Genomic DNA, 17,187 nt, shown 5'->3' on the forward strand with positions numbered 1-17,187 from the left:
CGGGCCGGCGTCTCAAAGCGACGCACTCTTTCCCCTCCGCCGTCCCGCAAGATCAAGCTGCCACCTCTTGCAGGGCAGCAGAGGGGAAGATGGCCACCGCGCATGCGCGGGTTTGATCCGTCAGCCGTCATGACGTCAGCCGCGCATGCGCGGGTTGGAGCCGGCCAACCTGCGCATGCGCGGCTGACGTCACATAGGCGCCGCTGTCGCCTCATTCTCGGCGCGCCGCCTTGACGCTCCCGGAGGCCAAGAATAACGGAGCACAGCTCCTGGGCCCCCGGGTGGGGGTGTATAAGGTGAGAGGAGCGGCCTCCGATTTTTCTCGGGAGCGGAGAATTCCGCCCCATATCTTTCACCAACCTCTCCCTCTCCCTTTTCTCCCCCCTCTCCCCGTGTGCCCTAATAGAGGTCAGTTCCCCCCTAACCACAGCCTTCAGCGCCTCCCAGACCACCTGCACCTGCACCTCCCCATTGTCATTAGTTTCCAAATACCCCTCCATACACCTCAGGACCTGCCCACAAACCTCCTCATCCGACAGCAGCCCCACCTCTAACCTCCACAGCGGGCGTTGGTCCTTCCCCTCCCCCAGCTCCAGGCCCTCCCAATGCGGAGCGTGGTCAGATATAGCTATCGCCGAATACTCCGCCCCTACCACCCTCGGAATCAGCGCCCTGCTGAGGACAAAAATGTCAATCCGGGAGTAAGCCTTGTGGACATAGGAGAAGAGCGAGAACTCCCTACCCCCCGGCCTCATAAACCTTCAAGGGTCCACCCCCCCATCTGGTCCACGAACCCCCTCAGCACTGTGGCCGCCGCCAGCCTTTTGCCGGTCCTGGACCTAGAACGACCCAGTGCTGGGTCCAGCATTGTATTGAAATCTCCTCCCATTATCAAGCCCCCCGCCTCAAGATCTGGAATCTGGCCCAGCATGCGCCGCATGAAGCCTGCATCGTCCCAATTTGGGGCATACACATTAACCAGCACCACTAGCTCCCCTTGGAGTCTACCGCTCACCATAACATATCTGCCACAGCTATCCGCTACCACACTTGACGCCACAAATGACACACTCTTCCCCACCAAAATCGTCACCCCGTGGTTCCTCCATCCAACACCGAATGGAACACCTGCCCGACCCACCCCCTTCTCAGCCTTACCCGATCCGCCACCCTAAGGTGTGTTTCCTGGAGCATAGCCACACCCGCCCCCAGCCCCTTCAAATGCACAACCACCCAGGCCCACTTAACCGGCCCATTCAGCCCCCTTACATTCCATGTGACCAGCCGAATTGGGGGGATATTCCCCCTCCCTCTCCGCTGGTCAGCCATAACTCTTCCTCGGCCAACCACGTGCTCGCAAACCCCACACGGCTTGTTCCCCACAGTGGCAGGTCCCCACCTCGACCCCCCCCAGCACCATCTGTTCCCCTACTCCCCCCAGCTAGGGCCCTCCCTAGCTGCGTTGCCCCACTCATCGTACTTCCGTAAGTCAGCCGAATCCTGCTGACCCCGGCTGCTCCCGCCACCTCAACGACCCCTCTGGTGTAAGCCAACCACCCCCCGCCCCCCCCCAACCCCGGACCGGTACAGACCCTTCCCATTCCGACTCCAGCGCAGGAAAAAGCCTGCGTTTCCAACTTAAACCCCGCCCCCAACCCAAAACGTGGGAAAGAAAAAGGCGTGCGCCCCAAAGGGTCTACAAAACATCTCCCCAGCGTTCCACCAGAAAGAAAGGAACAGAAATAAAAAAAAAACGCAAAAAACCAACAGGAAACAGAAAAGTACAAGGCAGAACAGAGCTTCCGGACAATATACATCAGCCTCCAACCCCCCCTCCATCCTCAGTTCGAGTCCAGCTTCTCTGCCTGGACAAAGGCCCAGGCCCCTTCCGGGGAGTCAAAATAGTACTGGCGATCTTTATAAGTGACCCAGAGGTACCAGGCCAAACTTCACCCCTCTCTTGTGCAGCAGTGCCTTCGACCGGTTATAACCAGCCCTTTTCTTCGCCACCTCCGCGCTACAGTCCTGATAAATCCGGACCTCTGCATTCTCCCACCTGCTGCTCCTCTCCTTTTTAGCCCATCTCAGCACACATTCTCGGTCGACGAAACGGTGAAAACGGACCAGCACCGCCCTTGGCGGCTCGTTCGGCCTGGGATTCCTCACCAACACCCGATGGGCACCTTTCAGCTCCAAGGGTCCTTGGAAGGACCCCGCTCCCATCAGCGAGTTCAGCATCAAGACCACATAGGCCCCTAGGTCCGAACCCTCCAGCCCCTCCGGGAGGCCCAGGATCCGCAAGTTCTTCCGCCGCGAGTGGTTCTCCATTTCCTCCATCCTCGCTTGCCATTTCTTGTGGAGCGCCTCGTGCGACTCCACCTTCACTGCCAGGCCTAGGATTTCATCCTCATTCTCCGAGGCCTTTTGCCGTAACTCGCGGATCTCTGCACCCTGGGCCGTCTGGGTCGCCATGAGCTTATCCAGTGAGGCCTTTAGTGGTTCCAGCAGCTCAGCTTTCAGCTCTCTGAAGCAGTGCTGGAGTAACTCCTGCTGCTCCTGCGCCCACTGCTGCAACGCTGCCGGTTCCCCGCCCGCCGCCATTTTGTTCTTCCTGCCCCTCGCCTTTCTCTGCTCCAAAGCCGATTTTTTGACCGCCCTGCACCTGGTCAAGTCCACCCACCGGCAGATAGGTGCAGCACATGTGTTCCCACACCGGGAAAAGTCCAACCAGCGCTGCTACGGGCCCTTAAAAGAGCCCAAAAGTCTGAAAATAGCGGGAGCCACTGAACGTGTGGCTTAGCTCCGCATCACCGCAACCGGAAGTCCTCGCATCCGATTTAAACTGGACACCGGCGCGACTGCGAACCTCATCTCACAATCCGACCTCAACACCATCCAGGCCCGACCAAGCATTCTTCCACCGGCCTGCCAGCTCCTTGACTGCAATGGCAATGCCATAGCTGCCAGTGGCTCGTGTCAACAAGGCAATCAACGCAACATTACGGTTTGAAATCGTCAGGCCTGACAGGGCGTCCCTGCTCAAGCCTGCAAGCTCCTGAACCTGGTTCAGCGAGTCCACACCATGTCATAGTCACCGGCGACGGCCTCGCCCGATGGAAATTTGCAAGCCAACATTCCAGCCATCCATGTTCCAGACCTTGACCATCTCACGGTTTTACAAAAAATGCAGCAGTCCCGGGTCCAACAGAAGGTCACATATGATGCACATGCCACGGATCTACCCGAGCTGGCTCCAGCCCATCGTGTTCGCGGTTGCCTGAGGGCGGCTGGTCAGCCACAGCTGTTGTTGTCAAACAAGTTGCCCCAAGGTCTTTCCTTGTCCACATGGCTGATGGCTCCCTGCTGTGGCGCAACAGACGGGCATTGCGAAGAGGTCAGGTGGTGGGCACACACACACACTCCATCCCCCTCACAATGCCACACACACTCAATCCCCCCACAACGCCACACACACACAGACATTCAATCCCCCCCACAACGCCACACACACACACTCCATCCCCTTCACAATGCCACGCACTCTTCCCCCCCCCCCCCCCCACCACGCCCACCACCTGACCGCAGTGCTCCGCCGGCCATCCTACTTCCTCCAGACGTACCCTGCCATGAGGCCACTGATCTGCCAGTGATCCTGCCGGCCCACGCAACCACCGCGATGGCAGCGATCCCACCTATCCACGTGCAGGCGGCTCCTGATCCACCTCTGCGGCGATGGACAAGAATTCGTCGCCCACCACAAAGACTGAATCTGTGGACTGAACTTTTGTAAATTTTGTGACTGAATTCATCGATTTAACCTTTGTAAATATTGCTTCATTTGTCATGTATCTGCACTATCGGCACCTTCTCATGTATAAACGTTTGTTCAAGCTCTGTTTGTATATAGTCAGGTATGTGTGTGTGTATATATATATATATATATATACCTCCATATTTATTCAACTAAAAAAAAGAGGCGAGATGTCATAATATCCACTCATGTAGATAATGAGATGCAGACAGGCAGTGATTGACATATAGGATGACCAGTAAGCATACAGCATAGTACAGCCAATCACCAGTAGTGCCTACCACTGTAAAGCCAGAGGGCACTAGGTTTCCCGCTCTCTCGGGACCCAGCTACTGAGACAGAGTCCACGAGCTAGCAAGTGCAAACACCATGTGGTAGCTAGTAGGTCTGGTCAGGCTACTACTTGGTCACCGGTCAGATCAGTATAGTGTCGACCCACAGCTGAATATGTATCGCAGTTCTCTAGTTGAATAAAACAGTGTTGGATCTTCTCCAGTGTTAGACGTCTGTTTCTAACTTCCCTGCAGTCCACATCGAACCAACCTGCCAAACACATCAGGTTCCACAGAGGGAGAATTCAGAAAGTCCAAATTACAGAACAGCACGTTTTTCGGGACTTGTGGGACGAAACTGGAGCACCCGGTGGAAACCCACGCAGACACAGGGAGAACATGCAGACTCTGCACAGTGACCTAAGCCAGGAATCGAACCGGGGATCCTGGAGCTGTGAAGCAACAGTGCTAACCACTGTGCTGCCGCACAGCCCAATTATTTTTATGAAAATTCCCACTGGCCAAATTAAACGTGGCGCATTTTGTAGACTTGGGAAGATAATGATTGAATCAAAAATTGCTCTCTTACTTAATGTTTACATACTTAGCTGTATTGGACGTCTGCCTGATCTTAACTGATTAGACACTCCCGTATTCACTGAGAATGATTCTTTTGGAATATATATAAATTCCAAAAACTGTCCAGGGCTGGAAGGAATCTGTCATTCACTCGTTTCACTAAAACTATAATTCATGCATATTTTTTTCTTTCTCTTCAGCTAAAGACGGTGATTTCTGGAGGCTTCTAGCTCCTGGAGACTATAAAGTCACAGCTTCTGCCCCAGGATACCTAGCAATAACTAAGAAAGTGGCAGTTCCTTTAAGCCCGGCCGTAGCGGTAAGCCTTCATCAATTTACCTACACACTCTTTTACCCACTCCACACTTCTCCAGTGGAAATAAAAGGCATTCCTGAGCGAGTAAATCTTGCACTGGCTGTGCAGATTCCCACAGCTAAATTTGAATTTGTGACCAGATTCATGGTATGAAAAAACTATTAGTGTGATAAACGTTTACTAACCTTTCAATTTCAAGCACATTACTAACCATTAATCCCTTCACAGAGATTTGGCAATAATGTCCCAATAAATAAATGGGCCATCTGGCACACGACTGTTGTTACTCCTGCTGTGTGGAAGCCTTGTCTGGGGCAAAACCTGAACTCCATATTGTGGGATTTCCTGCTTCTCCCACCTCCCGTCCCCACCAGTAGGATCTGGCATAAGTGTGAAGACTGGTATGGCCCCAGTGCGATGAACATAAGAACATAAGAACTAGGAGCAGGAGTAGGCCATCTGGCCCCTCGAGCCTGCTCCGCCATTCAATTAGATCATGGCTGATCTTTTGTGGACTCAGCTCCACTTTCCGGCCCGAACACCATAACCCTTAATCCCTTTATTCTTCAAAAAACTATCTATCTTTACCTTAAAAACATGTAATGAATGAGCCTCAACTGCTTCACTGGGCAAGGAATTCCATAGATTCACAACCCTTTGGGTGAAGAAGTTCCTCCTAAACTCAGTCCTAAATCTACTTCCCCTTATTTTGAGGCTATGCCCCCTAGTTCTGCTGTCACCCGCCAGTGGAAACAACCTGCCCGCATCTATCCTATCTATTCCCTTCATAATTTTAAATGTTTCTATAAGATCCCCCCTCATCCTTCTATATTCCAACGAGTACAGTCCCAGTCTACTCAACCTCTCCTCATAATCCAACCCCTTCAGCTCTGGGATTAACCTAGTGAATCTCCTCTGCACACCCTCCAGCGCCAGTACGTCCTTTCTCGAGTAAGGAGACCAAAACTGAACACAATACTCCAGGTGTGGCCGCACCAACACCTTATACAATTGCAACATAACCTCCCTAGTCTTAAACTCCATCCCTCTAGCAATGAAGGACAAAATTCCATTTGCCTTCTTAATCACCTGTTGCACTTGTAAACCAACCTTCTGTGACTCATGCACTAGCACACCCAAGTCTCTCTGAACAGCGGCATGCTTTAATATTTTATCGTTTAAATAATAATCCCGTTTGCTGTTATTCCTACCAAAATGGATAACCTCACATTTGTCAACATTGTATTCCATCTGCCAGACCCGAGCCCATTCACTTAACCTATCCAAATCCCTCTGCAGACTTCCAGTATCCTCTGCACTTTTCGCTTTACCACTCATCTTAGTGTCATCTGCAAACTTGGACACATTGCCCTTGGTCCCCAACTCCAAATCATCAATGTAAATTGTGAACAATTGTGGGCCCAACACGGATCCCTGAGGGACACCACTAGCTACTGATTGCCAACCAGAGAAACACCCATTTATCCCAACTCTTTGCTTTCTATTAATTAACCAATCCTCTATCCATGCTACTACTTTACCCTTAATGCCATGCATCTTTATCTTATGCAGCAACCTTTTGTGTGGCACCTTGTCAAAGGCTTTCTGGAAATCCAGATATACCACATCCATCGGCTCCCCGTTATCTACTGCACTGGTAATGTCCTCAAAAAATTCCACTAAATTAGTTAGGCATGACCTGCCTTTTACGAACCCATGCTGCGTCTGCCCAATGGGACAATTTCTATCCAGATGCCTCGCAATTTCTTCCTTGATGATAGATTCCAGCATCTTCCCTATTACCGAAGTTAAACTCACTGGCCTATAATTTCCTGCTTTCTGCCTACCTCCTTTTTTAAACAGTGGCGTCACATTTGCTAATTTCCAATCCACCGGGACCACCCCAGAGTCTAGTGAATTTCGGTAAATTATCACTAGTGCATCTGCAATTTCCCTAGCCATCTCTTTTAGCACTCTGGGATGCATTCCATCAGGGCCAGGAGACTTGTCTATCTTTAGCCCCATTAGCTTGCCCATCACTCCCTCCTTAGTGATAACAATCCTCTCAAGGTGCTCACCTGTCATAGCCTCATTTCTATCAGTCGCTGGCATGTTATTTGTGTCTTCCACTGTGAAGACCGACCCAAAAAACCTGTTCAGTTCCTCAGCCATTTCCTCATTTCCCATTATTAAAACTCCCTTCTCATCCTCTAAAGGACCAATATTTACCTTAGCCACTCTTTTTTGTCTTATATATTTGTAAAAACTTTTACTGTCTGTTTTTATATTCTGAGCAAGTTTACTCTCATACTCTATCTTACTCTTCTTTATAGCTTTTTTAGTAGCTTTCTGTTGCCCCTTAAAGATTTCCCAGTCCTCTAATCTCCCAGCAATCTTTGACGCTTTATATGCTTTTTCCTTCAATTTGATACTCTCCCTTATTTCCTTAGATATCCACGGTCGATTTTCCCTCTTTCTTCCGTCCTTCCTTTTTGTTGGTATAAACCTTTGCTGAGCACTGTGAAAAATCGCTTGGAAGGTTCTCCACTGTTCCTCAACTGTTCCACCATAAAGTCTTAGCTCCCAGTCTACCTTAGCTAGTTCTTCTCTCATCCCCTTGTAATCTCCTTTGTTTAAACACAAAACACTAGTATTTGATTTTACTTTCTCACCCTCCATCTGTATTTTAAATTCCACCATATTGTGATCGCTCCTTCCGAGAGGATCCCTAACTATGAGATCATGAATCAATCCTGTCTCATTACACAGGACAAGATCTAGGACCGCTTGTTCCCTCGTAGGTTCCATTACATACTGTTCTAGGAAACTATCGCGGATACATTCTATAAACTCCTCCTCACGGTTGCCTTGACCGACCTGGTTAAACCAATCGACATGTAGATTAAAATCCCCCATGATAACTGCTGTACCATTTCTACATGCATCAGTTATTTCTTTGTTTATTGCCTGCCCCACCATCTCGTTACTATTTGGTGGCCGATAGACTACTCCTATCAGTGACTTTTTCGCCTTACTATTCCTGATTTCCACCCAAATGGATTCAACCTTATCCTCCATAGCACCGATGTCATCCCTTACTATTGCCCGGATGTCATCCTTAAATAACAGAGCAACACCACCTCCCTTACCATCCACTCTGTCCTTCCGAATAGTTTGATAAGGCATCCAACCTCCTGAATAATGGGATTGGCCTGGCTAATTTACCCAGAAAAGTTAATAAATGTAAAAATATTTCCGAATCCTTTTATTACAAAACATCATTGCTTCTCATACGTTGCTTGGGCCAAATAGTGATGGTAAAATAGGCAGCCCTTATGGATTGGCTTCATGGTGCGAGTTGGGAATTTTATTTGACTAATAATAATTGCTCTACGGAATTTTCAAAACTATTCTTTGATTATACCTCTGTGCAGCATCTTGACTTTTTTTTTATAATAAAGGCACTGCTTGAATATAAATTGTTGATGAAGTTGTTTTGACAAAATACTTACAGATCCTTATGAATAATGTTTGGTGTTCATTGAATGTGAACCAAATCTGCAATTCCCACAGTTTCCGAAAACCAGTAGATTATAAATAAACATCTTGCATGAATGTAACGCTTTTCATGACTTCTGCTCCTCCAAGGGGATAGTTTATTTGTTTGTCTGGTGTGTGGTGTTGGTGTGCAGGAATGAGGGGAGAGAAAGAGTGTATAGTGTTGTTATGGGGGGAGGATTGGGGTAGAGTGTGCATGTGTTGTTGTGGGGGTGGGGGGGGTGGGGGTGGTTGTGTGTGTGTGGTGTTGTTGTGGGGGGGGGGGGGGGGTTGGAGTGTGTTCATAGACTCATAGAAGGTGGCCATTTGGCCCGCCGGGTGTGCTCCGACTCTTGAATGGAGCACCCTACTTAAGCCCATGCCTCCACCCTATCCCCATAACCCAGTAACTCCACCAAACATTTTGGACACTAAGGGGCACTTTAGCATGGCCAATGCAGTGGGGTGGGGGTGAGGGGGTAGTTTGTGAGGTGTTGTTTGTTGTTGTGAGGGGATAGAAGTTTTGCTGTGTGGGAGGGATAGAGTATGTGTGGTGTTCTGGGGGGGGGATAGAGTGTGGGGGGATAGAGTGTGTGTGGCATTGGGGGGGGCAGAGTGTGTGGCGTTGGGGGGGCAGAGTGTGTGGCATTGTGGGGGGTAGAGTGTGTGTGGAATTGTGGGGGGGGATAGTGTATGTCAGGGATAGTGTGTGTGGCGTTGTGGGGGGGGTAGAGTGTGTGGCATTGTGGGGGGTAGAGTGTGTGGCGTTGGGGGGGTAGAGTGTGTGGCGTTGTGGGGGGTAGAGTGTGTGGCTTTGTGGGGGGGGAAGAGCGCGGCATTGTGAGGGGGATGGAGTGTGTGTGTGGCGTTGTTGGGGGGGATTGAGTGTGTGGCATTGTTGGGGGATAGAGTGTGCGTGGTGGTGTTGTGGGGGGGGTAATGTGTCGGATAGTGTGTGTGGCGTTGTGGGGGGGATAGAGTATGCGTGGTGGTGTTGTGGGGGGGATTGTATGTGTGTGTGGTGGTGTGGGAGGGATGGTGTGTGTCAGGGATAGTGTGTGTGGCATTGTGGGGGGGTTGAGTGTGGCATTTTGGGGGGTTGAGTGTGTGGCGTTGTGGGGGTAGAGTGTGTGGCGTTGGGGGGGTGGTAGAGTATGTGGCGTGGGGAGGTAGAGTGTGTGGCGTGGGGGGGGTAGAGTGTGTGGCGTGGGGGGGGTAGAGTGTGTGGCGTTGGGGGGGGTAGAGTGTGTGGCGTTGTGGGGGGGTAGAGTGTGTGGCGTTGTGGGGGGTGGTAGAGTGTGTGGCGTTGTGGGGGGTGGTAGAGTGTGTGGCGTTGTGGGGGGTGGTAGAGTGTGTGGCGTTGTGGGGGGTAGAGTGTGTGGCTTTGTGGGGGGGGAAGAGCGCGGCATTGTGAGGGGGATGGAGTGTGTGTGTGGCGTTGTTGGGGGATAGAGTGTGCGTGGTGGTGTTGTGGGGGGGGTAATGTGTCGGATAGTGTGTGTGGCGTTGTGGGGGGGATTGAGTGTGGGGGGATAGAGTATGCGTGGTGGTGTTGTGGGGGGGATTGTATGTGTGTGTGGTGGTGTGGGAGGGATGGTGTGTGTCAGGGATAGTGTGTGTGGCATTGTGGGGGGGTTGAGTGTGGCATTTTGGGGGGTTGAGTGTGTGGCGTTGTGGGGGTAGAGTGTGTGGCGTTGGGGGGGGTGGTAGAGTATGTGACGTGGGGGGGGTAGAGTGTGTGGCGTTGGGGGGGTAGAGTGTGTGGCGTTGTGGGGGGTGGTAGAGTGTGTGGCGTTGTGGGGGGTGGTAGAGTGTGTGGCGTTGTGGGGGGTGGTAGAGTGCGTGGCATTGTGGGGAGGGAAGAGTGTGTGGCGTTGTGGGGGTAGAGTGTGTGGCGTTGGGGGGGGTGGTAGAGTATGTGGCGTGGGGGGGGTAGAGTGTGTGGCGTTGGGGGGGGTAGAGTGTGTGGCGATGTGGGGGGTGGTAGAGTGTGTGGCGATGTGGGGGGTGGTAGAGTGTGTGGCGTTGTGGGGGGTGGTAGAGTGTGTGGCGTTGTGGGGGGTGGTAGAGTGTGGCGTTGTGGGGGGTAGTGTGTGGCGTTGTGGGGGGTAGTGTGTGGCGTTGTGGGGGGTAGTGTGTGGCGTTGTGGGGGGTAGTGTGTGGCGTTGTGGGGGGTAGTGTGTGGCGTTGTGGGGGGTAGTGTGTGGTGTTGTGGGGTGTAGTGTGTGGCGTTGTGGGGGGTAGTGTGTGGTGTTGTGGGGGGTAGTGTGTGGCGTTGTGGGGGGTAGTGTGTGGCGTTGTGGGGGGTAGTGTGTGGCGTTGTGGGGGGTGGTAGAGTGTGTGGCGTTGTGGGGGGTGGTAGAGTGTGTGGCGTTGTGGGGGGTGGTAGAGTGTGTGGCGTTGTGGGGGGTAGAGTGTGTGGCGTTGTGGGGGGTAGAGTGTGTGGCATTGTGGGGGGTAGAGTGTGGCGTTGTGGGGGGTAGTGTGTGGCGTTGTGGGGGGTGGTAGAGTGTGTGGCGTTGTGGGGGGTAGAGTGTGTGGCGTTATGGGGGGGGGATTGAGTGTGTAGCATTGTGGGGGGATAGTGTGTGTGGTGTTGTGGGGGGGAATTGTGTGTGTGTGTGTGTGTGTGTGTGTGTGAGTGTGTGGTGGTGGTGTGGGGGGATGGTGTGTGTCAGGGATAGTGTGTGTGGTGTTGTGGGGGAGTAGAGTGTGGCATTGGGGGGTTAGAGTGTGTGGCGTTGTGGGGGGGGTAAGAGTGTGTGGCGTTGTGGGGGTGGTAGAGTGTGTGGCGTTGTGGGGGGTGGTGGAGTGTGTGGCGTTGTGGGGGGTGGTAGAGTGTGGCATTGTGGGGGGTAGAGTGTGTGGCATTGTGGGGGGTAGTGTGTGGCGTTGTGGGGGGTAGTGTGTGGCGTTGTGGGGGGTGGTAGAGTGTGGCGTTGTGGGGGTAGAGTGTGTGGCGTTGTGGGGGGTGGTAGAGTGTGTGGCGTTGTGGGGGGTGGTAGAGTGTGTGGCGTTGTGGGGGGGGTGGTAGAGTGTGTGGCGTTGTGGGGGGTGGTAGAGTGTGTGGCGTTGTGGGGGGGTGGTAGAGTGTGTGGCGTTGTGGGGGGGTGGTAGAGTGTGTGGTATTGTGGGGGGTAAATTGTGTGGCGTTATGGGGGGTGGTAGAGTGTGTGGCGGGGTAGAGTGTGTGGCGTTGTCGGGGGTAGAGTGTGGCGTTGTGGGGGGTGGTAGAGTGTGTGGCGTTGTGGGGGGTGGTAGAGTGTGTAGCGTTGTGGGGGGTAAATTGTGTGGCGTTGGGGGGGAAGAGTGCGTGGCATTGTGAGGGGGATGGAGTGTGTGTGGTGTTGTGGGGGGGGATATGTTGTGGGGGGGGATAGTGTATGTGGCGTTGTGGGGGGATAGAGTGTGTGTGGTGGTGTTGTGGGGGGATAGTGTGTAAGGGATAGTGTGTGTGGCGTTGTGGGGGAGGATAGGGTGTGTGTATAGTGGTGTTTTTTTCAATAAATGTAGAGTATCCAATTTTTTTTTTCCAATTAAGGGGAATTTAGTGTGGCCAATCCACCTAACCGGCACATCTTTGGGTTGTGGGGGTGAAACCCACACAGACATGGGGAGAATGTGCAAACTCCACACAGACAGTGACCCAGGGCCGGGATTCGAACCTGGGTCCTCAGCGCCGCAGTCCCAGTGCTATCCACTGCGCCACATGCCGCCCTTGTGTCTGGTGGTGTTGTGGGGAGTGGGGGAGGGAATATAGTGTGTATGGTGGTGTTGTGGGGGGGGGGGGGAGAAATAGAGTGTGTATGGCGGTGTTGTGGAGGGGGTAGAGTGTATGTGTGTGGTGGTCTTGGGGGGGGGTAAGAGTGTGTGTAGTGGTGTTGTGGGGGGATAGAGTGTATGGTGGTGTTGTGAGGGGGTAGAGTGTGTGTGTGTGTGTGTGGTGGTGTGGCGGTAGAGTGTAATAATATGCAGACATGTAACCAATGGGTCATCAGAACAAGACACAACCAGTGGGTAAGTAGAACACCCAGCGGTGGCATCATCACAAGAGGGCACCACACGACCACTATAAAAAGGACAAGGTACTCAGGCCCTGCCCCTTCCACCGGCAGAAACCTAGAGAGCAAGACAGGTGAGGTTAGCAGCACCGCCACACAATAGCATGTCACCTAGAGCAAGTTCATATAGTTAGTAGAGTATACTGTGTTACTACAGTCAGATTAGTAGAGCGTAGAACTCATTTAGGAGCTTTGTTAATCGCTCAATAAATACGTTCAACTTATCTCAAGGTCTGGAGTATCCTTTAGAAACGCCGACACCAAGTAGCGGCTTATAGTAACATAACAACACATGGTACGGGAGTGGCTACTAAATCTACCTAGTTCAACTCAGTAATGTCAGAGACAAACTCAGACAGCTCTTTGGCAACAGAGCCAACACAAACAGCTACCGAATCCAGGCACGATGGGCAAGACACAGGCTCCTCGTCAACTCAGGACCACCGGTAATCTTACTGCTAACTGGCATTCGTTTAAACAAAAATTCCAACTATTCCAGCTCCAGGGTCCCAGGTTCGATTCTCGGCTGGGTCACTGTCTGTGTGGAGTCTGCACGTCCTCCCCGTGTGTGCGTGGGTTTCCTCCGGGTGCTCCGGTTTCCTCCCACAGTCCAAAGATGTGCGGGTTAGGTGGATTGGCCATGCTAAATTGCACGTAGTGTCCTAATAGTAAGGTTAAGGGGGGGGGGGGGGTGGGGGGGAGTTGTTGGGTTACGGGTATAAGGTGGATACGTGGGTTTGAGTAGGGTGATCATTGCTCGGCACAACATCGAGGGTCGAAGGGCCTGTTCTGTGCTGCACTGTTCTATGTTCTATATGCAGAAGCATCCGACTTGAATGGCGCAACCGACGCTCGGAAGATAGCTCTCCTACTGACCACTGCGGGTGACCACGCGATAGAGATCTTCAACTCGTTTCAATACACAGAAGGGCAGGACAAAACAAAATACCAAACTATCTTGGAAAAATTTGACAGCCACTGCGAGGTTGACGCGGACAAAATATTTGAGCGCTACATCTTTAAATAAAGGATACAAGGTAAAGATGAATCCTTCAATAGTTATCGCACTAACCTTAGACTGCTAGCGCAATCCTGCAACTTCAGTGACATTGACTCCATGATCAGAGACCAAATCGTTTTTGGAATCCACTCTGATCCTCAGAGAGCAATGGCTAAAAATCAAACATATGACCTTAAAGATCGCTATTGAAACGTGCACTGTAAATGAACATTCAAAAAAATCCAACTCACAATACAGAAATGCTGAGAGTGAAAAACAAACCTCCCACGAAGTGGAGAGTGTTCAGGCCATCTCCCGGATGCAGTGCCTCCACGTCTCCAATGGCAGCCATCTCGCGTGCTCCTACTGCATGCGCAGTACGACCGGGAATACGAATCGGCCGAGAACCGCACTGCGCATGCGCGACGACGCACGGAATGTCATGACGCTGACGTCATGTCATGTACAAACTGTGGAACCACCCACTTTAGAAAAAAATGCCCTGCAAAAGGCAAACAATGTCTCCAATGTGGGAAACTCAACCACTATGCAGCTCTGTGCAGATCTGCACCACAATTCAGGGGTCAGCGAACACAGTTCAAACAGAACAGCATCAGAAGTGTGCAACACCAAATGCATAACTCTGATCAAGGTAGTGCAACAGATCCAGACGATGACTGCCTGGATAAAACATTCCGAGTAGGCATCATCACGAAGTGCAAAAACGCCAGACCGGACACCTCGCAAGTCCAATCAATCCTTGCCGTTGATTCCGAGGATGAATGGAACATAGTGATGGATGTCAACCGATGCCCCATCCAGTTAAAACTGGACACAGGTGCCTCCGCCAACCTGATCTCAAAGTTGGACTTCATGAAAATCAAGATGGCATCCAAAATCCTTCCAGCTGCTTGCAAACTCCAGGGCAACAGTGGCAACACAATCACGGCATTGCGGTTGAACATCTGACAGTGTCCAACTAACACATAGACACAAGCCTGAGATTCGAGATCATCCAACAAGACGGGGCGTCCCTGCTATGTGCGCAAGCCTGCAAGCAACTGAACCTCATCCAAAGGGTCTACACCATGACGCCATCTCATTCAGGTCAGCATCAATGACATACTGACCCAATACTCAGATGTCTTCAGCGGAATGGGCACACTACCATTTGAGTACAAAATTCTACTGCGGTCCACCCACCAAGGATAGTTCCTGCTCCACTGAGGGATCGACTGAAAGCAGAGCTCACAAGCCTACAGAAGAAAGGCATCATCTCTAAAGTCATTGAACCAACTGATTGGGTCAGCTTGATGGTGTGCGTCAAGATGCCTTTGGGGGACCTACGAATCTACCATCTCGGCATCAGAAATATTCCACCGCATCATGGAACAGATGATGGAAGGAATAGACGGGGTTTGTGTCTACGTTGACGATGTCATAATCTGGTTTTCAACTCTGGAGGAACATGTGTCGCGACTGACGAGAGTATTCCAACGCCTACATGAGCATGGCCTCAAGCTAAACAAATCCAAGTGCTGCTTTGGGACGTTCCCGCTGAAGTTCCTGGGTGATCAGATATCGAAACACAGTGTATGCCCGGACACGGACAAAATAAAAGCCATTGAGGCAATGAAAGTCCGGAGGACAAAAAAGCAGTACTGCACTTCCTTGGAGTGGTAAACATCAGAGGCAAATTCATCTCTAATTTGGCCACACACACCACGTCCCTAAGAAAACTGATAAATCAACCACCTACGAGTGAAAGACTGAACACCAGACAGAGTGGTTGGAGCTGAAGGCCGAACTCACCACTGCACCCATCCTCGTATTCTTAGTTTCACGATCTGAGTCAAAGATCTCGACTGATGCGAGTCAGGATGGCATTGGAGCGGTACTGCTACAGAAAGACGACTCATCATCATGGGTCCCAGTAGCATACGCATCATGGGCAATGACACCGACGGAGACCAGGTACGCGCAGATTGAAAGGAGTGTTTAGGTCTTCTCACCGGCATCCTCAAATTCCATGACTATGTCTACGGCCTGCCAACATTCACCGTTGAAACAGATCACAGACCTCTGGTCCACATCATCCAAAAGAACCTGAACAACATGACTCCCCGATTGCAGAGAATTGTGCTCAAACTCCGGAGGTACGATTTTGATCTTGTGTACACACCTGGCAAAGAGCTCACCGTTGCAGATGCATTGTCCCGCTCCGTCACCTCACCGAGTGAGCCACTGGAGATCATCCAGCACATTGAATCGCAGGTACAAATGTGCTCAAGCAACCTCCCGGCAACAGACGAAAAACTCGTTCTCATCAGAGAAGAGACGGACAAAGACCCCCTGCTGCAGCGAGTCATCTACAACCTCAACAATGGGTGGCCGAAAGGGCAATGCCCTCCATTCTATAATGTCAAAGACGACCTAACGCTGATCAACGGAATCCTGCTAAAGATGAACAGAATAGTGATCCCTCTGCGTCACCAGCACATGGTACTGTGGCAAATTCACGAGGGGCACCTGGGCATAGAAAAATGCAGACACAGGGCCCGACAAGCCGTCTACTGGCCCGGCATCAACTAGGACATCATGGACATGGTCTTGGACTGCGAGACCTGTCAGAAGTTCCAACCAGCACAGGACAAGGAGACACTCCAACAACACGACCTGGAAACCTCACCATGGTCCAAGGTCAGCATTGACCATTCCACGCGAATGGCTGCGACTACATCTTACTCATTGATTACTTCTCAAACTATCCTGAGGTGCTGAAGCTGTCCGACCTCACCTCCAAGACCGTCAAAGCGTGCAAAGAGACGTTCTCGCGGCATTGCATCCCGAATACTGTCATGAGCGACAATGGCCGGTGTTTCCACAGTCAAGAATGGATCACATCTGCTAAAGGCTACAACCTCAAACACCTTACCTCCAGTCCAACGGCAAAGTCAAAAAGGGGGTGCACATGGTCAAGCAACTTATCCACAAAGCCTCGGACTCCGCCTCCGACATATACCTTGCACTACTCACGTACAACATCGTACCATGGCGGTACTTATCAACTGGCATGTCACCAGCTCAACTGCTGATGAACAGGAACCTGAGGACAACACTTCCAGCCCTACACCTGCCCAACCCAGATCACTTACCGGTACTACAAAAGATGCAACAGCTTCATGACAGTCAGAAACAGCACTCTGACGCATATGCCACCGATCTTGACGTGCTATCTCCAGCAGACACCGTCAGGATCAAAACATCTGGTGGCGGGTTACTCTGCCCCAGCTATCATCATTCAGCAGGCCACGCCCAGATCCTTTGTGATTAAAACAGCTGATGGCACCATCAATCGACAAAATCGAAGGGCACTTCGGAAAATCATACGCCCACAACCAATTCCCCTTCCACTTGCATCTGTTGAAGCGCCACCTCAAGACACCACGAACCACGATTCCACCAGTCGTGACTCCCACACACCTATCAAGACACCGGCATCCCCTCCGCCACCTCTCAGGAGGTCATCAAGGATAAGACGGTGACCCCAAACACTGGACTTATGAACATTTGCCGCCTTGTGTCTACTGTATATCCAAGTCATGCATATT

General features: G+C 51.6%; 1 protein-coding gene across 1 annotated transcript in view; it reads left to right on the forward strand.

Moving 5' to 3' along the window:
- Positions 1–17,187, forward strand: part of cpe (carboxypeptidase E) — a 199,871-nt gene that overhangs the window by 174,438 nt on the left and 8,246 nt on the right. Inside the window, exon 8 of the mRNA XM_038792117.1 lies at positions 4,863–4,981. Coding sequence (XP_038648045.1) covers positions 4,863–4,981 — 119 coding nt within the window. The remainder of the gene's footprint in view (positions 1–4,862; positions 4,982–17,187) is intronic.

Source organism: Scyliorhinus canicula, chromosome 3, assembly GCF_902713615.1.
Source record: "Scyliorhinus canicula chromosome 3, sScyCan1.1, whole genome shotgun sequence".
NCBI lineage: Eukaryota > Metazoa > Chordata > Chondrichthyes > Carcharhiniformes > Scyliorhinidae > Scyliorhinus > Scyliorhinus canicula.